The sequence below is a fragment of the Corylus avellana genome, chromosome 6, assembly GCF_965113065.1.
Source record: "Corylus avellana chromosome 6, dhCorAvel1.hap1.2, whole genome shotgun sequence".
Lineage (NCBI taxonomy): Eukaryota > Viridiplantae > Streptophyta > Magnoliopsida > Fagales > Betulaceae > Corylus > Corylus avellana.
The window spans coordinates 1,429,926-1,454,080 of NC_142495.1; the positions used below are offsets into that span (position 1 = coordinate 1,429,926).

The window sequence follows — 24,155 nt, forward strand, 5'->3', positions numbered from 1 at the left end:
CCCACATTTAATTTTTGAGTTAAATTAAAAAAGAGGAATGATAGGGACCCAACTTTTTTGCCCAACAAAAGTCCAACTTTTGACTTATTTATTTTTTAAAAATAAAATAAAATAAAAAATGGAAAAAATGTTTGAAGCAACCCTATCTATTTTTTGTCTTTCTTATATTTGGTATTTTAAAAAAAATGAAAAATGGTATTTTTTTCATAATAATGTCATTTTTTTCAAGAAAATGTCATTATTATGAAAAAAAAATACTATTTTTCATTTTTTTAAAAATACTAAATAAAAGAAAGGCAAAAAATAGATAGGGTTGCTTCAGACATTTTTTCCATTTTTCATTTTGTTTTTTTTAGAAAAAAAATAAAGGGTAAAAGTTGGACTTTTGTTGGGCAAAAAAGTTGGGCCTTTAGCATTTCTCATTAAAAAAATCTGGCACCTACTCAATCCCACACTCCAACTACATTCCTTTACCCAACTGCGTACGGTGGCAACTATAAGAAAGCTTCATCTACTCAGATAAGCAGACAAATTTTGGGGAAAGAAGAAGAAAATTGTCAATGCAGAAACTTGGACATAATGGTTGCCACTCATCATATTATATATGGGGTCTTTTACATATAAATGCTGAGAAACAAATGCTGGCAAATATAATAAATCATGACACTGACAAATTCAATGCCTAGATGAAGTGGACCACCAGCGCCCATACGGGGTACACTAACAGAACGATAATGCCAACAGTGTTGGAGATTCCATGGGTTTGTGTAAAGGAATTTCTGAATCCACCGGATGCTCGGATGTGTTCTTGCAATAGGTAACAGCCGATGATGAGGCAGATCAAGATACCAACCCAATTGTCCCTCAAGGTGTCTGCAAAGAAGCTTGGAGCCACAACCAGAAGAAGAATCAGAGATCCTGGCATCTCCAGCCAATCTGCAGAATCATCAGGAAACCAGATTATAGCAAGGCATTAAAAAATCACTATGTAAAGAGGACAGAGCAAAGTGAGACATGCATGCTTAGAAGTATACCAGGGAAGTGTCGTGGGAAGAAAAGCCTTAGTACAACTGCGATGAAAGCAATCCATTTCCCTACCTCTCCTCTGAATGGTTTTGTAGCAAATTTATCAATTTAGCAGAAGATAATTAGAAAAAGAAAACACAAAAAAGAGAAAGTGCATCACCAGCAGGATTAATCACCTAAAAAAATCGAACAGTACTGAAGGAAAGCTAAAGAAAATGTAAGGGACTAAAAGTCCGGTAAGCATGTTCGTCCTCCAGTTGGTTCGATCCAATATCAACAAATAACTGCAACGAAAAAGGAAACCAAATGTTGTTAATTTAATTCATTCAAAATTAGCCTATTAGTAGAACAGAACACGACACTCTTCAGATTTATACTGTTAAGACCACTACAAAGTGGGGAAGCAAATGAGGTACATACGCAAAACATAGTTAATGCAAGATAAAATAGCTTTAATCCCTTTGAGCTGAAGAAATTCAAGAAAAAAAGAGACCAATATAGTTTTGAAATTTGTTCTTTCTTGTATCCAATCTTCTTGGAATCCTAGCAAGAATTATAAATTAAACAGAACAGGAATGAGCTATTCTTGGTTGCAACCATTGGCAGGAGATGCAAGTATATTTTGTTCATATCATATATGGCTGTAGATAATTAGCATTACCATAGAACTCCTAAACTGAAGCTTATATGTCTCACTGCAAAAATAGTTATAGTTGTACTCATCATCAACTTGATTTCTCCATGTATACAATATACATGTATCTGTTCTTTTCTTTTTTGGGGGGTTGAGTTGGGGTGGGGGGAAGTATTCATCTAAACAACTTAAAATAGTTGGTCTTTTAGGCAATCAATCTACAACTATCCCCCAATGTTTGAGTCCCTTCCTAATTTTGCTTGAGCTCTAACTCAGCCCAATCCTACCTATCCATAATCCATATTATTTAACTGGATATATAGAAATACAATCAGGACATCGTGGACACAACTTCGCACACCAGGCAGGCAAATTTATATGTCATCAACATTTTAAACCATCTGGGCTACTATGAACCATTTAACAATGTCAGAATAATCCACTGGTAGAGGAAACTAACAAAGGAAAACACTTTCCTCATTGGATTAGCCCAAACATGGAAAAAAGATAGTGAGACCTTGATGTCACTCATCCATGAACTAGCCATAACAGTACTGCAACTCTCACACTCACATTCAGAGACAGAGTACTCACATTGCAGCGAAGGAAGCGACCCATTTGAGGAAAGAAGTCCCAAAGCCGAGGCCACCAAGTTTGGTGGCATGATTAATAAGCCTCTTAGCGGCAATCTTGAGCTCATTCATATCAGAGCCGATCAAATCCGCGGTGGCCGGATCAGTTTTCAGAGCCAAATAATCCATCCTTCCCATTATGCTTCAGATCTTAACACACACACACACACAAAAAAGGAGACAAATTTGCGACACAAAATGGGGTTTGCTATAATGATCAGATGCAGATAAGCAGCAAGAATACAAGGTAAGCTAACCAAAAAGTGGCTTTGGGATGGCATAACTTTCAGCCTGCTCATCTATATCTCTTCCGGTTACTGTGGGGGGACCCCTCGTTTTTAGCGCAGTCATTTCGGATCCCCCAACGGTTTCTTCATCTTTGACTGTTCGGAACCTCACGGCTCACCATTGTGGTCGCGCCAGTTCCGGACCAGGGTGCACGCGGCACTCCTCCTCAGTCATATCGTTGCTTACGTTGCCTTCATGCTAGAGCCCACCGCGCCACGTGTTAAACTTGTCTGTCTGCTTTGTCGGTCCGTTTGATTTAAAAAAGATTCGGCCCAATTAAAGCACGGTATGCTTACACGCCCAAAAAAAGGATTTTCCAAGTACACCTTCTTCTGTTTAAGGTTGAAAGGGTAGTTTTTGAATCACGTTGGGCTTCAATTGTTCAGCCCAATAACCCGTTTGTTACATGTAAGCTTCAGCCCAATAACCCACTTAGATACCTAAACCTTTATTCTAGTTGGACTACATATTCAGTATTGTCAAATCCATTACGTATATTCAATTGGCTACAATTTATTAATCAACATGTAAAAGGTTGTCTAAATAAGTGCACGAACCATCAAAACCTCTTGGAACAAATTGACCTTTATTAAAGTCCTCTCCCATTTGATTGCGCGAATTGAAGAAGTCTTCTCTCAATTGATTGTCGGAATTGAAACCGGGTTGGTAATCGTGGGTCAAGTCGAAAAAAAACATAAAAGAAAACGTAGTAATACTCCAAAACATAATAATAGATTGTGTTATATCACACCGACCCACAATAATTGCAGAAACTCCCATCAAGAATAATTGGGTAGGGGCCTTTATCACTTTCCAACCCCCCCAAAAAGATGATGAGGAAACCTTGTTGGACGAAAAGCCTAAAACAGTGGATTATTTCTCATATAATCATTACGGGGCAAGAAATAAGAATTATGAACGCAATAGTACTATTGTGCCCCTGTCTGACTTCGACGACTTCACCAAATCATACCAGAAAAAGAATTCGACAAAAGAACTAAAGGCAGGTAATTATCATCTTCCATGTTCTAAAGTCTAACTGGTTCTTCTTTTACATTCAATAAAATTATTCAGCATTTAGCCACGTGTCATACGAAGCTGAGAATATTGAATGAAGTCCAAAAACCTGAGAGAAAGAAAGTGCAAATTTCCAGTAACGCTTTTTTCCTGCACTAATCATATCATACGTATATTTCTTTCCTTCCGCCATGTGCGTTGTGGAATACTCATCGCCTCAAAAGACGTGTCGGACGGACAGAATTTGCGAGCCCACAAAACTATTGGTACGCAATTTTTATTTCCAGCTTTTCTCAGAGTTTTTACGTGGCCAAAATAAATAACTTTTTACAATCGCGATTCCCAGCTAATTGCGATTCCACGTCAGAACACGTGGGACCCCACTCTAATGCTGATGATGGTGCCGTCGTCCTTTCCTCGGAGCATCCCCGACCGTCGGTTCATGAGAATCACACACCTGCGTCTTGAACTTACACCCAAACCTCCTGCTCAGCTTGGACCCGCCTTTCCTCCGCCCTTCGTTTTCGGGTGTTTCCGCCTTGTCGATTTTCTCGATGACCTTCTTCATTGTGGAACACTCCCGCTCCAGCTGATGCACCCGCGTCCTCATGCTATCCATGTCCAGCCGCAGCACCTGATTCTCCCTCACTGCCGCCCGCCACGTGCTCTGCCCCTCCGCGCGTTGCGCCGAAACCCCCGCGCCCTCTTCCACCTCCACCTCCCCCTCTTCCTCCTCTTCTCCTTCCCCACCCCGCCGTGTGGCCATCAACGACGGCCTTCCGGGTTCGTGCGGCGCCGTTTCAGCCGCGAGTAGAGTCCCTGCGATCGCGTGGCGCAGTTGGAGCTGCTCGAAGAACAGGACTTGCACCACCGCCCGCAACGGTAGCCGCTCGTTCTGCGCCGCGTGCGTGCAAGCTTCTAGAGTCAGCTTCTGGCAATCCATCACTCCGCATATCTTCTCTCTCTCCTCCTCCGATATCCACGGATGCGCCTGACGAGTTTTTCACACATACTTAATACGAATACGAATACGAATAGTAATATACGGAGGAGTTATTGTATGAATGTACCTTGAGATAGACATCGACGGAACGGTACAGACCGTCGTCGAAGAGACGAGCTTGCTCGGGGAGCGAAATCGCAAGTTTGTAGAATCTGTCGGGCTTGAGATTGGCATCGGAGGCGATCTCCGAGAGGTAACCGTCGATGAGTTTTCCGACGAGCATTAACGCTGGGGATCTGAGTTCTCCATCTGTGTTATCTCCGTCTTGGGCTCGGTTTCGCTCCTCAAATCCACGGAGGAAGTAGCTCAAGATCCTCTCCACGCAGTCGACGTCGTAGAGGGTCTCGTTCAGATACGAATAGCTGGGGATGAGGAGGTCGTCCAGCGTGGCCTGCTCTAGCTGTAACCCGATTTTCTTCTCCATAGCTGCTCTGCAAGCCTCGGAGGCGTTCAGTATGTTCGCCGTTCTCAACAATCCGAAGAGGAATCTGGTCGCCGGAGAAGACGACCTGGTGGTGTTCGTCTCCGATGGAAGGTTTCCGATTATTGTCTCCAAGAGCTCCCTCTGTTCACTCTCCGAATTCACTATGGATGAAGACGACGTCGATGGCTTCCGATTGTTCGACCGAGAGATGCCTGGGATGTGCTTCTTGGCATAGTAAATCAAGCAGCTCTCGATGATCTCGGGGCTCAGGTCTCTGGCGCTCATGGTGGAAATCACACGGTTGAAGAATGGAAGGCTCAGAAGCACCAAATCCTCAAACCAAGGCTCCGCATTGGTGCCCCTAGTCAAATTCCTTCTTCTCCCACCGGCATCGATTCCATTCCACAAGATCTGCTGCTTCGAACTCTGACTCTCTTTCGCTCCGTCGTTCACCGGCCATCCGAAGAGAGCAGGATCGGCCGACGACGCTCGCGCAGCTATCGAATCGACGCACCGCTCAGTAATCCCTAGGGTTTCCGCCAGAGGCATCAACCTCTCGCAGGACTTCAACGCTCTGATCGAGTCCTTGAGGCTCCTGAGCACTGACTGCGAGAAAAACCTCTCAGTCTTAGAGATGAGGTTGTCCTCCGAGTACTCCTCCGTCATCTCCAAAACCTCACCGGCGCACCGGAGCGGCGCCACGTTCCACGCGTTCACCTCAATCTTCACGCCGTAGCAGAACTTCGCCGCCGTCTCGAACGTCTCGCTCCCGCCGGGAAAGCCCGCCGGCAGCGTTATGTGACACTCTATTTCCTCAATCTCGTCGCCGTCTCCGTCTCCGTCACCATCACCCTCACGCTCTTCTCGCCGTCCGGTGGGGTTGGCCTCTTCCTCCGTTATCAGCTGGTGAAGCTTTCGGCTCTTGGACATCAAAGGAAACTGTAAACCAAAATACGGCACAGCTCAGTAAGAGACAGAGAGTAGTAAAACATAAAACGGTCCGTATCAACGAATCCCAACGGTTACCTTGTGCAGATGGAAGGCCATGTCGTCGACTTCGACCACAATGTCGCTTGGCAAGCCGGTGGTGCAAAACCAGGCTTGCCCTTTGGAGCTGGGCTTCTCGGCTGCCGCCATTTTCAGGGAGAGTGTTCTTGCCCTTACCTGTGTGTTTGGTATAGCAGTATAGCAGGCTAAAAACCCAGAGCCATGTGGAGTTTGTGTACAACCAAACAAGGCTTAGACTCCTGTCTATGCTTTATAGACGGGTAGAAGAAACAAATGGGAAATCTGGGATGTCTTTGGGAGCCCTGAATACAAAAAGTCTATAGGGGTGGGTGAGAAATAGACTTGACCTCCGGAGTGAAAGTATAAAAACTGGTTGGAATCCAAAAAACTCAGATCGGACAAATAGCGTTTGAGCAAACTTCGAAAAAGGGGATCATGGGATCGATTTTCTTTTCCCAAAATTTCTTTCCTTTCCCTTTCCTTTTTCTTTGAATCACACCAGGATCCCTCTCTAAAACACTCTCTCTTTCTTAACAATAATAGAAAAAAGGGCCGTCCTTTTCATCCATTTGCCAGGGGATGCAATTGCTTGCCAACTGGGGCTCATTCTCTCATTGCTTTTTGCGCAAATGATGGATTATTTTAGTTTATAATCCAATTTCATGTTCTGGGCTCAGCTTAACCACTCCATACTTGGGGGTTGGGATCTCAATTTGTGTCCACGGGTCGGAATTTGAGTTAACGTCTAATTTGTAGGTCGTGTAAAAAATTGACATTCTTAAATGTCACGTGTCGAGTGAGCAGGGCAAAGAAAATGACGTGAGTTTGTGATTCTGACCTTTTTCTTAATTCTTTTTTGAGGTCTAAACTCTTTCTTACTGTATGGGTTAGATTAGTATGGTCCAGATGAGGTGAGAGTCATTTTGGGTGCAAACTGCAAAGTGTCAACTATTGAAAGGAACGTAAACATTCATGCTTAAAGTGCTAGTAAGTGTGAACGAAGGATCACATGGACCACATGATTCAAATAAAGAGAGCTCTGAATTCTCAAATTTCTTCCTGTATGTGAGTTTCGTTTGCTTTCATTTATATCAACACACCCACCCATGTACCGCCCTTCCAATGTATTTATGGCCATATTAATGAGGTGACATGAGTGGTAACGTAAAGGGGGAATATGATCTTTCATGGTATATTTAACGATGCAAATAACCATCTCATTAACAGTTGATGAAGGAGACCCAACAGGATTTACGTGGTGTTAAGGTAATTTAAAGTGCAAATAGACCCGTCGAAACCTCTATTGTTAATTGCCAAAATTAGCTCTATCAAATTACAGCCAATTTTCATCCAAAAATGGTAGAGATTTTTAGGGAAGAGGGTTAACTCAGAGAGTCGTATGGATAATTTCCAAGCTAATGTTATAAGTCAAAAGAATGAGTAGAAAGGGGACGATGATGTCAATAAGAGTGGCTGGCTATGGAAGACATACGAACCCCCGCGTTGTTCAGACCAAATCTTCAGAATTCATAATTGCTTTGGAATGGAATTAAAGATTAGAGAATTAATTAAAGAAATAAACTTGCAAGTCCACTTTATTGCTGCATTTCACGTGGTTTGGTGAGTAATCATTCAACAAAATGCACAAAAATGGAGGACAGGTTGTAGTTATTTGGGCACATCCGTTTGGACAGCCCCTCTCTCTCTCAACGGGGAAGACATATAAAGCCAAACCATTAGACTCCAAATTTTCCAAAATTCATAATAGAGTTTGCAAAAAGAATGCCACCATACATATTGGTAACTTCGGACTGGTCCATTAAAAAATTACTGGAAATTTTTTTGAATAAATTCACAGTAAAGATTGTAAAATTGTAGAAGTACTCTGTTTTTTTTTTATCTCATGTCCTAGAACTTCTTGTCTGAATTTCAAATCTCTCTCTCTGTGCTTGTGTGTGTGACATTAATTTGGCCTCTGCCACCAAACAATAATTAACAAGTGGGGTTAGGAAAGGAAGCACAAATACCACGACAAAGAATCGAAAAGGACACAAAACCCATGGGTAGTTGAGACATATGAAATGAACACCCTGCACAAGATTAGAGGAAATACTTGATTATTTATTATTTAATCCATAAATTCGAAATTGCAGGTTAGAGATGGTCAACATATCTTGACCATACCCACAATACATTATTCTAAGACGATAGTTAGGATATGATTATATCCAACTAACACACACACTCTCTCTCTCTTTCCATTATTTATGCGTAGCCCCACCCACCACTCTCTTAACTTTAGATAATAAAACTGCCCCCAGAATCCAATGCATCTTCAAGATTTTACTTTTCCTGCACAAACCAACATCAACAAGCCAATTACTGGGCCATCAAATTCAAATTAGACAAAGTAAAATGCAGTCAATCCAATCCTTAGGGTTGGGTTACTATAGCTTGTGATGATGATGATGATGATGATGATGAAGAGATAATTTAATCTTTCATGTTAAGAAGATGTTTTATATACCTTGGTAGTGGAAGCAGAGCATCCCCCGGATGGTTGCTTGCTGGTTGTTGTCTCTTTGGAGGGCATGACAACTCCAGGCCAAGAGCGGCACAAGCAGTGCTTTCCCTGATCAATGCTGGCGTAGAGAGTGGGAAGGTGCTTGCCGCACCCACCCCAGGAGTACTTCCCACATCGCTGGCAATCGACTCTGAAACACATACTTTCCGGGAGCTCTTTGAGTTGAGCTTTTTTGTGGGTTTGTTTGAATGGGGTGGTGCTTCACATCGCCGATTCAATCTGAGTGAGTTATATATAACATCTCTAGCGGCTCGAAATCGCCGCCCTTCGTCTCAAGCCCGACAGCCTACTTTTGAAGCCATCGCTAGCTTTGCATAGTAATTCACTCAGTAATAGTATCTCCTTCAAAGCGCTTGATAATGATACCCATTTGTCATTTACTATGGTTCCGCCGATCAAAGATGCTTTAGTGGTTTTTCTCTTTTCTTGACTCTTACCTAAGTAAAGTAAATAAAGGGAGATACAAATGTTTCCATATCAATGACATGAGAAGCGACTATTTGACGAAGTACCCAACGAATCCATTTGACAAAGTATCATTCAATGTTTTAAACTATGTTAGGCTTGCGATTCTTTAGGCAAAAAGTATCAGTCTAAACAAAATCGTGAAGAATATATGTAGTTTGAGAGTGTGTTTTTAAAAATTTATAGTTTGAAAACCTAAAAAAAATGCATTTTTAAATTACATGCAATGAGTATGTTTTTAAAAAATCATGATTTTGAAGACTAAATCACAGTTTTAATAAATGCTTAATTGCATTTTTAAAAGTTATGTCTTTTTTTAAATGATACCTAGCTTGACTCCAATCACTTAATATTCTTTAAGTCATAACTTATTTTCTGTTTACTAACTACTTGTGTAACTTTTTTACAACTTATTGACACATATTAATATACGATTGAAGTCACATCAATTATTAGAAAAAAAAATCTAATACCCCCCAATAATATGCTGACACGTGTTAGAAAGTCATAAAAAAATTGTGGACCAGATATTGGTCTAGCATTTTTCTTTTTCATTTGTTTGTTTGGGAAGGAAAATAACCAAAATATTGAGCAAAATTCATTATTCAGACACCCCTAAAAAAAACTCAAGCATTATACTTTATCAAAACAGAATAGAAATTTGCAAACACGAACAAAGATAAAAGACGATTGTCTTACGGGCCTGGACCACGCAATCCACTCCCTTTACCAACTAGAAGAGACATGCCAAATATATAATTACAATTATATATATATATACACACATACACACATACATACACACTAAAAAAGCCCTCATCATCACATTGTTGCCATGATTATCTTCACACAATGCTCAAGCTTATGATTTGATTTCACATGACCAGCTATTCTCATTCAAGCTTCATAAAGTGACTTCTTAACGTGCTAAAACACCATCTACTATCTAGTTGCAAGGGGGCATATTTTGAGGTATAGGTGCTGACCATTTACACAAAACGAGATAATTGGTACCTATCGCTTTGATGGCTTGAATCTCAACAATTTGGGCAATAACGCCTAAATATATCCCACATGTCAAAGTAAATAATCAGACAACTCAAAATTTATTTGAACAAATAAATCCTATTTAGTCTCTCTCAACATCCGCCCAAATTGCTATCATTTTGAGTAACTAATTGCAATAAATCCCAATCCTTCTTAGAAGTGGATTGGGATCATCCCCTATTATTAGGAGGCTACATGAATTTCATAAAAATCCAAACAGCTTAAGAGAGTTGTAGAACCCGCTTACCCCAATCGAGTGGATCCCACATATTCTAAGTTAATCGGGACAGATGAGCCCTATGACTTCCTTCTCTTTTAGCTGCCTGAATTTATGAAAAATTCAAGAAAAATAAAAACAGGGATATAGTCCGGTTCCTATAGAAGATCCCCATGCGAACAATAACAGGTGCAGAGCATCATCTGATCAAAGATATCACTACTATGCAACAATAACTAGCATAAATAACAGACAATTTAAGACCGCCAAACTTCTACAAGAAGATATAATAAAGAGTACTGTTCTTAACACGATAGAATAATGTATACAGCAAGGCTACGCATGAATCCTACCTTACAAAACAAGCATGGAACTCTTATGATGCACGGCCGACTATGGCCAATCAAGCAGTTTGCAGAAACCCATAATCTGCGGTCACCTACACAGAGACTAGAACAATGTAAAACTTCATGAGGTTTTGCCATCAGCTTCATTTTCCGACGAATCTAATGTTGGTTTCTTCATATGACTTGATTCTGCCGTGCCTGAGTTCATCAACACTCGCTTGACTCCTCTTCCTACCACGCCTAGATGTGTGACTCCAGAAGATCCATTCGTGTGAGCAGTAGAAACGGTTGGGGAGTCAAAATCACCATTGCTGTCAACAGTAGCCATCCGTGAGGAGCTCATCACTGTTGGAGATGCACTCTTTTCACTGCCTACTAACTTAACAGATGCCATCCCAAGAAGTTCAGAGAGAATTGACTTGGGATTCAGGGCCAGTTGTTGAAGATCTTCAAGCTGCAAATCCAAGGATGAATGATTTACTAAGGATACAGTTGCACGTGAATGTTTTCAATTCTTGCACAAAGATAAACTTACCTTCTTCTCCAGCTCACCACAGAGGTCAGTGAGTGTTTCAATCTCTGCTCCTTTTTCTGTTACAGAGTTATCAGAGTGCAACGTACTGGAGATGACACCCTGATCTACCTCAGATGCAGATGATGAAGTTGTTGATTCTGAGACACTCTTTACTTCATTCATGAGCCGCTGCACCCGAGACTTGCAAACTGCTATAGCTTTCTGGCAATATGGAATGGCTTCTTGAGGCTTGGAGCCAATCTCCAGACACAAACATATCCGGAAATTTCTGAATTCTATAGTTAAGGTTGTGACTAGGGGGAGTAAAAAGAATAAGTCATGCTATTAATAACAATTGATGAACTCATATAGCCTAATGCTTATTAAATCTTAAGGCCACCAAATATATCCATTCATTGGCAACTTACCCGTCCACACATAAGATCCGAGCAACTTCTGAAGTTGAAATTTCAAAAAATAGTATTTTAATCTTGGAAAGGATACAGTTCAGCTATCAGTCGACTGTCTGGTTCAACCAGCTGTTCTAAGAGAGACAGTGCTTTCTCGTAGTCACTGAGAGAACTTTCAATGTCCTCTGCATGGAGCATAACAAAGACATTATCCATGTTTAAGACAGATAAGAGGCTTTCAGCGAAATCCACCAAAACAATTATAATGGAATCAAAAGAATCAAGAAATGCTGATGTTAATTAACACAAACTCAAAAAATTCAAAAAACAAAGGAAAAATAAAATTACACGAGACAGACCTCTTTCCAGAGCAACTTCTGCCAATGCTGATAATATGTCCACTTTTTCCATTGTGTCAACGGAGTGTTTTTCTACAATTGCTCTTGCAACATCTAGCATTTTCCATGCCAAATCAAGGTCAGACTCATCCTCATCTGCTTCAGCCAGATCCTCAACATCACTATCCTCATCTTCTTCTTCTTGGTCTTTTCCACTGGAAACCATACCTGAAGAAATCAAGTATGAGACACAATAAGAAACTCTAATCTTTAGACACTATCTCAAATGATTATGACAACAATGCGAGGAAGTCTTAAACTTGTAGACACTAACTGAAAAGGATGAAGCATATCTGTCTTGAAGCCATATCAGACAGATATGGTCAAAATATCTTGTGCTTGACACTGACTGTCGAGGAAATATTTTCCAACACATCATACATTAGATATCACTTCGCACAAAAGAATTTTTTACCATAAAAAGTGCACCATTAATGCATGCATGTGAATTGCTTCATTTATGAGCAAAGACAGTAAATTCATCAACAGTACTTCAAACAAATTATCAATGAATACATGCCATGAGCAAGATACTGACCATCATCTGCTGCTCCTTCCTGATGATTTGTACTTGCTTCCTCTTCAACATTACCCGAGCCAGAAGCTGATGACGATTCCCCATTTATCACATTCTTAACAGATCCATCTTTAGCTGATTCTTGTTGAGAATCACCCTCCTTCTTGGGTACAGTACCCAACGGATCAGCCTCATCTTGTGCTTTGTACAGCAGTGCACACCCATATTTATAGTATGCATGCACACATTCCGGAGACAGTTCACCATAATGCGCAACCCTAATTCGTTAATCATTCAATATAGAGGACGAATTATAAAGAAGCAACAACAACAAAAAAGTTCCCTCAACTACAAATGAATCGAATCACTTACAAGTTACACCGAATGAAAATCCAGGAATATTTCAACACTCAGTGGAATGCTCAGACTAATTTTAAGTCTCTAATGCTTTCAAAAAGTGTTATTATCCATTTACGATGATTGAAGCTTAAACCAATATTCGAAAAATTCACCCACCGTTCTACCCTATAACACAAAAGGAGAAATTACCAAACAAACAGAAAAGTCCCATACACAACAAAAACCCTAGACATTAAGGCAAAGAAGCAGATACACTGATAAGAAACGCTTCGAGAAACTACAAATTCAGCAAATGGAATTAACATTCTGCTAAACCCCACAACTTCTGAGTAAGCAAACGGCGTATGAAGAAAAAGCAAAAGAAGAAAAGAACGAAACCTGATCTCTAGGGCACGGCTGAAGCACTCGGCGGCCTCGCTGAAATCGTTGTCCTTGATGGCCTTGGATCCCTTCTCCATTAATTCATCTGCGAACTCCAACGACTTCTCTCGATCTCCTGCAGAGGAACCCTCGGCCGCGCTGTTGCTATTGTTGTTGTGGTTGATGTTGTTGCAGGTGGACTCGGTGCCTCCCTGAGCGTTAGACTGTATGGTGGCCTCGTTGGAGGCCTGGGTTTCCAGGGGATTCGGGGCTGCCATTGTCACCGAGGTTTCCGACGCTGTTGCCTCTTCCACCATCGCTATCTTCGAGTTGGGGAAATTAGGGAAATGGGAGCACTTCGTTTCTGTGCTTCAAAAAACCCTTTCTGGCGGAAAAGAAGAAAAGGGAAAATAAAATAATTCGGAAAACGAAACGTTTCACCAAGTTCTACGGAATAGGTTTCCACGGCTCCGCCTTTCTTTTCTTTTCCTATGAATTGTTAAGAAAAAATAAAATAAAATTAGAGAAATGCTATTTCATATTTTCCTTAACATCTCTTATTCATTTCAATATATATGATTTTTTAGGGATTTTTTAAACAAAAAAAAGGTTCCTTTTTTTTTTAAGGGATAAATGTTGCGAAAACAATAATTGGGATTTAAAAAATTGTATATGTTTCAATACCAAAAAAATTGTAGGGGCTCCTTAATTCTTTAAAATCATAATTAATATTCTTAAATTAATTAATTTGTATTTTATAAGATAAATATGGTTTAATTATAGGATATAATGAATTAGTAAAAAAAAATTAATAATTAACAAAAAAAAAAATCTAAGTTTTCTTTTAAGTTAGGACAAAATCATAATTATTCAACGTGTGAGATCATATCACTAATTCAATAACATGTAATTCATGTCTAGCATGTCACATGTATATTCCAGAGAAATTATTGATGTTAATATTTCTTTCATATTTTTTCTACAAATTAACCATTAGATTTAAGAACTTATGTAGACCCCAAATAAGTCAATGATTGGCTTTAGAAATGTAATAATTGATCTATTAAATTTTTAGAAGAATATATATATATATATATATATATATATATATGAACAAATTGTTAACACCAATCATTTTTCTATATTCCAGATGATAAATTTATCTTAGATTAAAAACATACACTAAACAAAAAATTAAAATTAAAAAAAAAAAAAAAAAAAACAATTAGAAGAAGAGGTTGGTGGCTATAAAGGGTGGCCGCCCTCGCTCTCACCTAGTAAGGGGTGACCCGCCATCCCTTTATGAAGGCAAGCTTCCCCTCACAGTCGACATATTTTTTTTTAAAAAAATAATAATTCACAATCTTTTCTATTTAAGTAAGGTAAATTAGTCACTTGGAATGTGCAATCGACACATAACAAGTTGTCATGTCACATGCAAGCAACATGTCATAAAATTAGTAGGGGTGTCAACGTGGTTCTCAGTTATTGGCCAAAATTGGAAACCAGGGTATCCGGCTTTTTAATTTTGAAAAATTAAAACCCGGTACCTGATTATTTGGTTATACAATAACTAGCCGGTTCTTGTTGGTACCTGGTTATCCAAACCGGGTAGCCGGTTAAAAAAAGAAAGAAAAAAAAATCATTTTGGAGCTTATTTTAGGTATTGTGCCTAATTTTTAAACTTATTTGAAGTATTGGGTCTAATTTAACAATTTTTTGCCCATTTAAAATATATATATATATATATATATATATATACCCGGTTATCCGGGTGCCAAAAATCGGAATTGGGTACCCAGTTACCCGTTTTTTTTAACCCAGTTACCCGTTTTTTTTAACCGGTTTCTCAATCGGTTGGAGACCACGCCTCATGAAGCGGATGTTACTAGTTTGAATCTCCTCTCTCTTGTGTAAACATGTAAAAAAAAAAAAGGGCTAAAACTAACCTCATTATTGAAATTAAAATGACAATAAAACTTAATAAAGTACTTATTCCTTTATTTGATTATTATTCATGAGGCTTTTTTTTTCCTGAACAGTGAATTAGCTTTTCAGCCAATTAATTGTTCACACTATAAACCATTTTTTATTATTTGTTTCTCTCCCCTCTCTTTCCCATTCTCCCCTCCATCGATCTCTTCTTTCTTCTACCCACACGAGGATCTTCCGCAAACCCATATATCCTGCCTCTCAATCCTTCATTCTCTCATTCCATGGTGCCCGCCTGCCATTCTCTTATTTCTCAGAATTAAGACCAAAAAATTGAGATACCAAGCTTATGCTTCTTTGGCTCATTTGAGAATTTATTTGTTTTATCCGTTTGAGATTTGGTTTTATCCAGACTTGTTGGTCGTGCTTAGTGCTTTGCTTTCATTCGGTTTGTAATATGTTTCCAAATTTAGGATTTATCTTTTTAATTTTTTAATTTGTATTTGGATTAATAGATTTGGGCTATTTATAACTATGTATGTGAAATATATAATGTGGTATGTGATGTTTTGGGCCAAGCTTTATTCAAAGACATTGGCTAGCCCAAAAACATTTTTTTTTCCATCTTTTTTGAAATATTTTGGTCTTAAACCCTTAAAATAAGACAAACAAAAAGAAAAAAAAAAAAGAAGGCAAATTAAAAGCTCAAAAGCCCATTTAAAAAAAAAAAAACGGTTATAACTAGTTGTTATTAGATTGAATAACCGCTAACCGCCTAGGTAGTTGCGGTTGCGGTTATTAAAGACTAATTACCACCAAAATCGATTGTGATTAGTGCTTATAGCCAATAACTGGTTTGAACACCTCTAATAATCACCCTCAATGTGCCATTATAGATGGCTCGGATTTAGTAGTTGCGATCATCAGATTGAGTGGTCCAATCACTCGTGTGCAATGACTGTGGGGTGGGACTGGCCAAAAAGAAAATGTGTTATTTCTTTATTATTTTTATAAGTATTTAAAGAAATTTAGTTCAAATATGATTTCATTACAAATAAATTTATTTTGTCATTTATGCATTTCTCACATGGATTATTACCCAAAAAAAAAAAAAAAATCAAACTCAAACTCAACTTGCAAAAAAATCCACCTTTGTATTTTCAAAATTGAAATGTCTATATTAGCCCCATGTCATGTCGTGCGATTCGTGCGAATAGTGTAAGTAGTTGAGGGCAAAACGAGAGTATGTTAAAAAATGCCAGACCACAGAAAGCTTATACACTCTTGAAGATCAGCGTTGTCTGAACTCGTTCTGTCAAGTGAGCCATGGCTTCCACCATATCACCACCGCTGCTCCAGACCCTCTCACTACGCCGTGTGCGCAATGCGCCCCTTACGTTATGCCAGGCGCGCGTTTCTAAACCTGCGCCGTCGGCTAGCGCAACCTCCGTTCCCACCGGCAGGAGACAGCTGGTGTTCCTGCTGACGGCGTCGACGGCTCTGGCGGCGAAAGAATCTCCGTCGATTGCGGAGGATATTCCGTTGTTCGGCTTGAGGAAGAAGCTGAGGAAGGTGGAGGAGGAAGCGGAGGAGATAGTGAAGGAAGGGTTCAACGCGGCGGAGAAGGGGATCGAGTCCGTGGAGAAAGGAATTGTAACGGCGGAGAAGGGAATCGAAACGGTGGAGAAGGGGATCGAGACGGCGGAGAGGGAGATTGAAACGGCGGTGAGCTTCGGGGGGCTGGCGCAGGCGGGAGTGGTAGTGGGAGCGGAGGTTGTGGGGATTTTGGTTGCTACTTCGGTTGTGAATGGAATATTGGGGCCGGAGAGTCAAAACTCGTACTAGTGGTAGTAGCCAAGTGTTGGTAATTGGTTTTATCTTGTCGTAAAAATTCATGCTTTTTGTAATCGAATCTGGCATTTTAGTTGCATAGATTGTTGGTTTTCACTTATTAATAAGATTGGGTCTATATCCTTTATTTTTTTGGATTAAGAAATCTCTCTTTTCCGCCATGTAAATGAATATTTATATATGTTGAGAAGATAACATTAAGACTGTTAACTTAAACACAATCAACCATTTCTACATAATATTTTCTTTGTGGTTGCCCCACTTGCTCATATTATGGGCAGTGTGGCTTCCTCTAATCCGACCATTGAGGCTAGTCAAAAACATATGGATGGACATTAGATAATTGAAAGAAAATGTAATAAAAGGGTTTAAGACACTTAAAAAAGCATGTTTGAGGGGTCAAAAAGTGCGTTTAATACTCAAAAAATTCATTTGAAGAAAGAAGTACTCGTTTGGTAAAAAATTAAAATCGTTTTTAATGGTCTAAAAATGGTTTAAAAGCACTTTTAACAAAAGTTAAAAAAATATATATATTTTTTGATTTAAAAACTCTATTTTTCTCAAATACAATCATAAACAGGCTTTTATAACAAATAAAAGAAAAAAAAAAATCACTTTGGTTAAAAGTACGAGGTACCAAACTACTTACGGTTGGAAGGTTGGAATTTTAAGGGCTTATTTGAAATTGTGTTTGAGAAGTTTAAAAGAGTTTTTAACAATTAAAAAGTTCATTTGAAAAAAAAAAAAAAAAAAAAAAAGATATTCATTTGGGAAAAAAATTAAAAACGCTTTTAAAGTTTCAAAAAACTTAAAATAGCCAAAAAAATAAAAAAAATAAAAAAAAATAACATTTTGACTAAAGCACCCAAAAAAAAAAAAAACCCATTCTAACTTAAAAACTTTATTTTTCAAAAACAATTCCAAACTTCCTCTTAAATTTTCAGCCACCGAGATATGTCGTAGTTTGTTCTACGGCAGGTAAACCGAATCCTTTGTTAATCGTATATCTTATCCCCATACAAACAAAGCCACCGTAGGACCGGCGGCTGGCCCAGTTGATTAGCAGTAGCTAATTCAACATCTGCACGGGAATATCTCCATGGCTCGCGTAACCTCAAATCCCGTCGGCCTCCACAGATTCCGACCCAGCTTCAGAACCCCTCAAGCCCCCCACCAGCTCTTCAAAACCGCTCTCCACTCCCAAACCACCGCTCGCAAATTTCGGAGCTTAGCTCGTTGCCAAACAAACCCCGACCCAACCGAGACCTCTTCAACGGTATGTCCTCTAGTACCCCATCATCAAAATTCAAACATCGGATTCTATGTTCCTCGTTTGGAAGGTATTTATTCGTGTGTTTTTTTTTTTTTTTTTTTGGTTTATTTATGTAGGAAAAGGTGGTCAATGGTAGTTCCAATCCCCAAGACACAAGTGCCTCCGCGGATAATGGGCCTCCAGAATTTCCAAACAAGAACATCAACAAGCAGATAGCAGTGGTTTCTACTCTCGCAGCAGTGGGGCTTTTCTTATCGGCACGATTGGATCTCGGTGTTTCCTTGAAGGACCTATCTGCTGCCGCATTACCTTACGAAGAGGTTTTGTGCGTGAAGTTTGTTTGGTCCTTTATATATTGCCTTTTCTATTTGTATATGTTTGTGTTGCGTTTTACATTGATTTTTGGGTGGTGTTCTAGGCTCTTTCCAATGGAAAGCCTACTGTTGTGGAGTTCTACGCAGATTGGTGCGAAGTGTGCCGGGAATTGGCTCCGGAGGTCTACAAAGTTGAGCAACAATTCAAGTAATAACCTTCAATCTCTGGAAAGTTATTGTTTTTGGGTAACAATTCTAGCATGTTATACGTTGTCTGTGTGTCTTTGTGCAAGCTTAATGATTATTGTTGGGACTGGGTTGATATAACATGTAGCGATATCATCTTTAACTCAAAAGGTCTCTGGTTTTAAGCCTAATTATGTCACTGAAGTGTATTGATTTTCCATTGTACGTGAATTCTACCAATAATAAAGGTTCAAATGTTTGGATAATAAGTACATAAACTACATATGATCGGTGAATGCACACTTGAATTGTATATATTGCACACATGGATGGCTAAGGCTTCCCTATGTACTATAAATTACTTTTTGGTTCTCAATTTTTTCTTAACACCAACTTCCATTTCTATTTGGTTACTCAGGGATCGCGTGAATTTTGTTATGTTGAATGTTGACAACACGAAATGGGAACAAGAGCTTGATGAGTTTGGCGTTGAGGGCATTCCTCACTTTGCGTTTCTAGACAGAGCTGGGAATGAGGAGGGTAATGTAGTTGGGAAGCTTCCAAGGCAGTACCTGCTTGAGAACGTGGATGCCTTAGCCCGAGGGGAAGCATCTATACCTCATGCCCGTGTCGTGGGACAGTATTCGAGTGCTGAAGCAAGGAAGGTGCACCAAGTTGTCGATCCAAGAAGTCATGGTTAGATGTTACTTTCCCCTGCAGCAGCAACCCATCAATTTGTCACTTGTAATACATGTACGAGGTACTTCCACACTTACTGATGTGCTTGTACTTATGTTGTACTCACTGTGAACAAGTTTATAATATTATGGAAAAATTGCATCGGCAATCCTAGAAGTGAATTCATCATTCATTATTTTGCTGCCTTTGGTAGCTAACTAGTGCGCCCATGTAACTCAATTGGACAATGCTTATATAGAAACACCAGAGTGCTTCCTTCAGGAAAAAAAAAAAAAAAAAATCCTGATATCCTAGAACCATTTTTCTGTAAAAGCTCTCTAAATTTTTGTTTGTTTGGAATCTTTGTTGATTGCGTGGTATTGAACTATCCTGCAGCTCCTGCTAAATGCAAGGCAGGCTCTGTAATGGGTACAGTTTGTTTTGTAGAAACAAAAAAGAAGTTGGACTCAGGCCTAGTTGTATCTACCCTCTAATCCGGGATTGAATCTTGACAATCCTTTAACCCGCAGGTTGAATGTTGCATTGGAAATGTGATTTCCCATTGTTTATGTCCTAAAGGAAGTTTGCACCCTGCTTTAATTAGCAGTCATAGTTTTCTCTAAAGGTTGGATTTTTTTTCCTCAATTGTAAAATTATGCATGGGGTCCTCGTATGTGCCTTTTGATAATTTGTTTACTAGATCTTGAATATCCCAGTATGAATTATAAATGACATTCAAAAAACTATCAAGAAAAATAAATTTCATTGTCAGATAATGTTTCTCATTCAGCTTGCAGGAAGTGTCCATGTAAAACCGTGTAATTAAAGAATGATGAAACCTGGATGATTTTCTTCTGTTGTGATAGTTGAAAATGGAATTCTGCTTGGTACCCCAATCTTCATTTCTGTAGTTTAGATACCTTCCTAGATTCTAACAAAACACTCTTATCTCCTTTCAAACTAGTGTCTTATAACTTATTAGGAAAAATTTTGGCAGGAAAAGATAGAACAGAAAACTGAAGGAAGAATTCCAGGAAAATCTGCCTCTTTCGAATCGCCTGTTTTATATAGATGCTCGACATGCACCTTGGTGGTGCCTTTTTTATTTTTTTATTTTTTATTTTTTTAATATTTAAATTAAATTGTTTGGATAGCTAACACGTGAGTTTTTGGTAAATCAGCCCAATTAAATCTTTGGGTCTAGTTTCTATCTCTAATCAACTTATACAATTAATGTTTATAGCTGAATTACATTCAAACTAAATTCAAATTCAAAATACAAATAAACTCTATCTACACCATGAGACTAGTTTAACTCAGCTACAACTTTAATTTATCCATTGTTTGAACTAGTTTTTTTTTTTAAAAGTTGCTGATGTTCCTGTTCTGGCCATAGTAGTTGATGCTAGCCAAAGTCGCCGAAGGCCAAGTTTGAGTCATAAGAATCAATGTTCCAATTCAGGCCATAGTAACATTTCTTTAGCCATTCGATCTTTAAGATCAATGATTACTAACAGACCATTCATCTTGCGGGCATGTTAAGGATAACAATTATTTTGATTAATGAGGATTTGATTTGTGATTAATGTGAATTTGATTTGTAATTAATTCTCTTAATTCAAAGGATTTATTTTGTATTTGAAATATGATAAAGCTCTATAAATAGTCATGTATTCAAATCACACATCAAGGAAAATGTAACCTTATCATGTGGAAGTAGGCATAAGCCGAACTACCTTATTCTTTGTGTCTTTTTTTCTCTTTTTATTTTATTTTATTTTTTAAAATTATTATGAGTTTTTTATAAGTACAAATCACCTTGGTTCTTATTGATGCCGTAGTAGAACTAAGTTAGGCTATAACTCAGTCGAAAGTGAAGAAAAGCCCGCGGTTCCCACCATATAAGCACCTCATGTGTGGCTTCGAGTATGTAGGTGCTATATGGTCACACTCAGGTAGAATAGTCACAATTGATTTCCCTCGCCTAACTTTTTGCTCAGGCAGAAAGAAAAAAAAAATAAAAAAATTAATGGAGAGTCAGAGAGAATTTGATTTCACTAAGAAACTTTGACAGAACAAATGCAATGTATAGAGGGCCAAGAATCTAGTTCATTATGAAAACCCATGCTTATCAAAGGATAAAACTTTATAGTTTATGAACTTGAAGGAATGACTGCGATTCCCACCGTTTAGACAGAACAAACTCTATCTATATCTTGAAACTAGTTCAACTCAGTTGTAACTTAATCCATTTTTGTCCTAATTTATATCGTGCCTAAATCTATTCTAAGATAGATATTAAGATAGCTGAAAATAGATTTGATCATCCCAAGACTGCTTATCCTTAAAAGTTGTATATATATATATATATATATATATATATATATATATATAAAACATACACCCTACTTCTTGTATCATAACAAATTTTCGCACAGAACTATGGCCACTGCTCGCTTGGCTCTTTTCTGTATTGTTTTGGTCACTCTCTTAGCACTTCATCAATGTAATTAGTATCTCTAATTTTTTTCTCGGATGTTCGTTCGTCTCTAACTGTAACACTGTTTTATTTGCTCAACGTGACATTCACAGGCAACCAAAATGATAGCACTAGAAACAATGGCAACGATGTTTCCGATTTAGGTGAGAAGAAACTACATATTACACTTTGCAAAATACAAAAATGTCAGGGCGGAATTCAATGTTGGTGTTGCATTCTTCGAAAACGAGTCAAAGGCCCACCCCCATCCACACCCCCCACCCCCCCACCCCCCCCAGATTGCTATGACAATGAAAAAGATTGTGTGGACACTTGTCATGCTCCTCCTGCTGCTGAAACACCATGAATATGTTATATATGGATCACCCTCAACCCGAACATGGGAGACTATTCCACTTCGACAGTTATCTATTTCAGTTTAAGAGCCTGAGACTGTAGCACTGAGGTGCAATATTTTTAGGATAATAAGTTTGTATTAATTACTTAAGTTAATTGTCGTCTATCTTCAAGTTTGGGTGTCAATAAAGGAATTTATCTCCAATTTTATGTTCTCGTAATTTCTCTATTTAACGGGGCAAGTGATCATCAATAAGTTTCTTCTTAAACATTGTGTTTGTTAAAAAGTTCTAAGTTTCCTTCTTAGAACTTAAGAATCTATCACCTTACTTGTTTAAGAAATTATTCAAGTAACAATGAGCATGAGAGTTATATAAATAATATCTATATCAAAGGTAATATAACTTTTAAAATTTTTGTTAAATTCAAAATAAATTACGATTAAGTTTTAATTTAATAGTAATTTAAAAGTTACTAGAGACAAAAGTCTTCCTTTTAGCATCCTATTAAGGATAGAGTCTTCATATAATGCACGTCTTAGTTGATTTAATATATATTCATTCTTATTTCCTATCATGGAGGAATTTTTAATTTTTCTTTTCTTTTTTTGAGATTTTCAAAATTTTTTCTATGGGCCTTGACCACCGTTAAGGGTTTGTTTTAGATGTCTCCTTTCGTTATTACACTTTTTTTTTTTCCAACGTCTGATGCTGAACTTACGTCAACTCACACAGAAAGACATGATTAAAAAAAAAAAAAAAAAAAAACACGTTAAACAAGGTTAAACTAAAGGGTTAAATACCTAATAGCCCCATGTGGTTTACAAACTTTATTTTTACTTTCTTGTGGTTTCATTTTTATTATAGGAGGTCTATGTGGTTTTGATAAATGACCAAGTTAGTCCATTTGTTAGTTGACCATTAGAAATTCTACGTGGACCAATCAGATGCTGACACGTGGCACTTACTTAATTTTTTTAAATTACAAAAAAAATGTATATATATATATATATATATATATATATATATATATATATAAAAGGAAAAAAACACTGGGGGACACCAGGGGGTGGCTCGGCCACCCCCTTGGAGCCCAAGGGGGTGGCCGAAACCACCCCCAGTGGGTGTTGGGGGTGGCTCGGCCACCCCATGGAGCCTTGGGGGTGGCCGAAACCACCCCCAATATAATGGTGGTTGGGGGTGGTTTCGGCCACCCCCATGGCCAAAGGGGGTGGCCGAGCCACCCCCTTGGCCATTTGGGAGCCACCCCCAATGTTTTTTTCCTTTTTCCTTTTTTTTTTTTTTTTTTTTTTTTTTTTTTTTTTATATTTTTTAAATTACATTTTTTTTTTAAAAAAAATAAGTATGTGTCACGTATCAGCATCTGATTGGTTCACGTGGAATTCCTAACGGTCAACTAACTTGGTCATTTATCAAAACCACAGGGACCTTCTGTAATAAAAATGAAACCATAAGGGGGTAAAAATAAAGTTTGTAAACCACATAGAGCTATTAGGTATTTAACCCTAAACCAAATGATCTGCTCTTTCTCTCTCTCTCTCTTCCTCACTAGCTATCCGTCTGTGCAAGCTTCCATTAACATATATATTATTTCTTATTTCTTCTGAAGAAAGCTTCAGCTGCTTGAATTTTCGTGCTTTGGGTTTGTGGAACATTGGTTTCGGGTAGTTTAATTAGTTTCTAAGAAAAAAATACAAGTGAAAAGAATGAATACAAGATTGGTATCTACAAAAGACATTGTCAGCTAGATAATGTTTCTCATTCAACTAATCGTGCAGGAAGAGTCAATGTAAAACTGTCAACTGTGTAAAGAA

At 38.4% G+C, this 24,155-nt stretch overlaps 5 protein-coding genes across 5 annotated transcripts; 2 read left to right on the top strand and 3 right to left on the bottom strand.

Moving 5' to 3' along the window:
- Positions 1-570: 570 nt before the first annotated feature.
- LOC132188188 (cold-regulated 413 plasma membrane protein 2) lies at positions 571-2,717 on the bottom strand. Its single transcript, XM_059602594.2, has 4 exons — positions 2,255-2,717; positions 1,203-1,310; positions 1,035-1,105; positions 571-936 (listed from the first exon to the last, which is right to left on the bottom strand). The coding sequence occupies exons 1-4, from the start codon at positions 2,428-2,430 to the stop codon at positions 683-685; spliced, it is 609 nt and encodes a 202-aa protein (XP_059458577.1). The 5' UTR covers positions 2,431-2,717; the 3' UTR covers positions 571-682.
- A 1,116-nt stretch (positions 2,718-3,833) lies between these two features.
- On the bottom strand, positions 3,834-6,722 carry LOC132188339 (Phototropic-responsive NPH3 family protein). The gene is made up of 3 exons (XM_059602761.2): positions 6,051-6,722; positions 4,668-5,963; positions 3,834-4,588 (listed from the first exon to the last, which is right to left on the bottom strand). The coding sequence occupies exons 1-3, from the start codon at positions 6,159-6,161 to the stop codon at positions 3,983-3,985; spliced, it is 2,013 nt and encodes a 670-aa protein (XP_059458744.1). The 5' UTR covers positions 6,162-6,722; the 3' UTR covers positions 3,834-3,982.
- A 3,843-nt stretch (positions 6,723-10,565) lies between these two features.
- On the bottom strand, positions 10,566-13,666 carry LOC132188281 (Tetratricopeptide repeat (TPR)-like superfamily protein). The gene is made up of 6 exons (XM_059602702.2): positions 13,270-13,666; positions 12,553-12,809; positions 11,976-12,182; positions 11,711-11,801; positions 11,228-11,495; positions 10,566-11,146 (listed from the first exon to the last, which is right to left on the bottom strand). Exons 1-6 carry the CDS (start codon positions 13,566-13,568, stop codon positions 10,814-10,816), a joined length of 1,455 nt encoding a protein of 484 aa, XP_059458685.2. The 5' UTR covers positions 13,569-13,666; the 3' UTR covers positions 10,566-10,813.
- Positions 13,667-16,409: 2,743 nt separating this feature from the next.
- On the top strand, positions 16,410-17,167 carry YCF37 (homolog of Synechocystis YCF37). The gene has a single exon (XM_059602699.2). The coding sequence runs from the start codon at positions 16,510-16,512 to the stop codon at positions 17,026-17,028; it is 519 nt and encodes a 172-aa protein (XP_059458682.1). The 5' UTR covers positions 16,410-16,509; the 3' UTR covers positions 17,029-17,167.
- Positions 17,168-18,010: 843 nt separating this feature from the next.
- On the top strand, positions 18,011-19,654 carry HCF164 (Thioredoxin superfamily protein). Its single transcript, XM_059601467.2, has 4 exons — positions 18,011-18,310; positions 18,424-18,627; positions 18,726-18,829; positions 19,226-19,654. The coding sequence occupies exons 1-4, from the start codon at positions 18,134-18,136 to the stop codon at positions 19,506-19,508; spliced, it is 768 nt and encodes a 255-aa protein (XP_059457450.1). The 5' UTR covers positions 18,011-18,133; the 3' UTR covers positions 19,509-19,654.
- The last annotated feature ends 4,501 nt before the right edge of the window (positions 19,655-24,155 follow it).

Coding starts and splice junctions, on each gene's coding strand:
- LOC132188188 (XM_059602594.2), bottom strand. CDS start 2,430: ATGGGAAGGATGGATTATTTGGCTCTGAAAACTGATCCGGCCACCGCG. Junction 1,311..2,254: donor GTCGCTTCCTTCGCTGCAAT/GTGAGTACTCTG, acceptor TTTTCGTTGCAG/TTATTTGTTGATATTGGATC. Junction 937..1,034: donor CTTCCCACGACACTTCCCTG/GTATACTTCTAA, acceptor ATGATTCTGCAG/ATTGGCTGGAGATGCCAGGA.
- LOC132188339 (XM_059602761.2), bottom strand. CDS start 6,161: ATGGCGGCAGCCGAGAAGCCCAGCTCCAAAGGGCAAGCCTGGTTTTGC. Junction 5,964..6,050: donor TGGCCTTCCATCTGCACAAG/GTAACCGTTGGG, acceptor TTTGGTTTACAG/TTTCCTTTGATGTCCAAGAG. Junction 4,589..4,667: donor CCGTCGATGTCTATCTCAAG/GTACATTCATAC, acceptor AAAACTCGTCAG/GCGCATCCGTGGATATCGGA.
- LOC132188281 (XM_059602702.2), bottom strand. CDS start 13,568: ATGGTGGAAGAGGCAACAGCGTCGGAAACCTCGGTGACAATGGCAGCC. Junction 11,802..11,975: donor AGAAGTTGCTCTGGAAAGAG/GTCTGTCTCGTG, acceptor TGCTCCATGCAG/AGGACATTGAAAGTTCTCTC. Junction 11,496..11,710: donor AGTCGACTGATAGCTGAACT/GTATCCTTTCCA, acceptor TATAGAATTCAG/AAATTTCCGGATATGTTTGT.
- YCF37 (XM_059602699.2), top strand. CDS start 16,510: ATGGCTTCCACCATATCACCACCGCTGCTCCAGACCCTCTCACTACGC.
- HCF164 (XM_059601467.2), top strand. CDS start 18,134: ATGGCTCGCGTAACCTCAAATCCCGTCGGCCTCCACAGATTCCGACCC. Junction 18,311..18,423: donor CAACCGAGACCTCTTCAACG/GTATGTCCTCTA, acceptor TTATTTATGTAG/GAAAAGGTGGTCAATGGTAG. Junction 18,830..19,225: donor AAAGTTGAGCAACAATTCAA/GTAATAACCTTC, acceptor TTGGTTACTCAG/GGATCGCGTGAATTTTGTTA.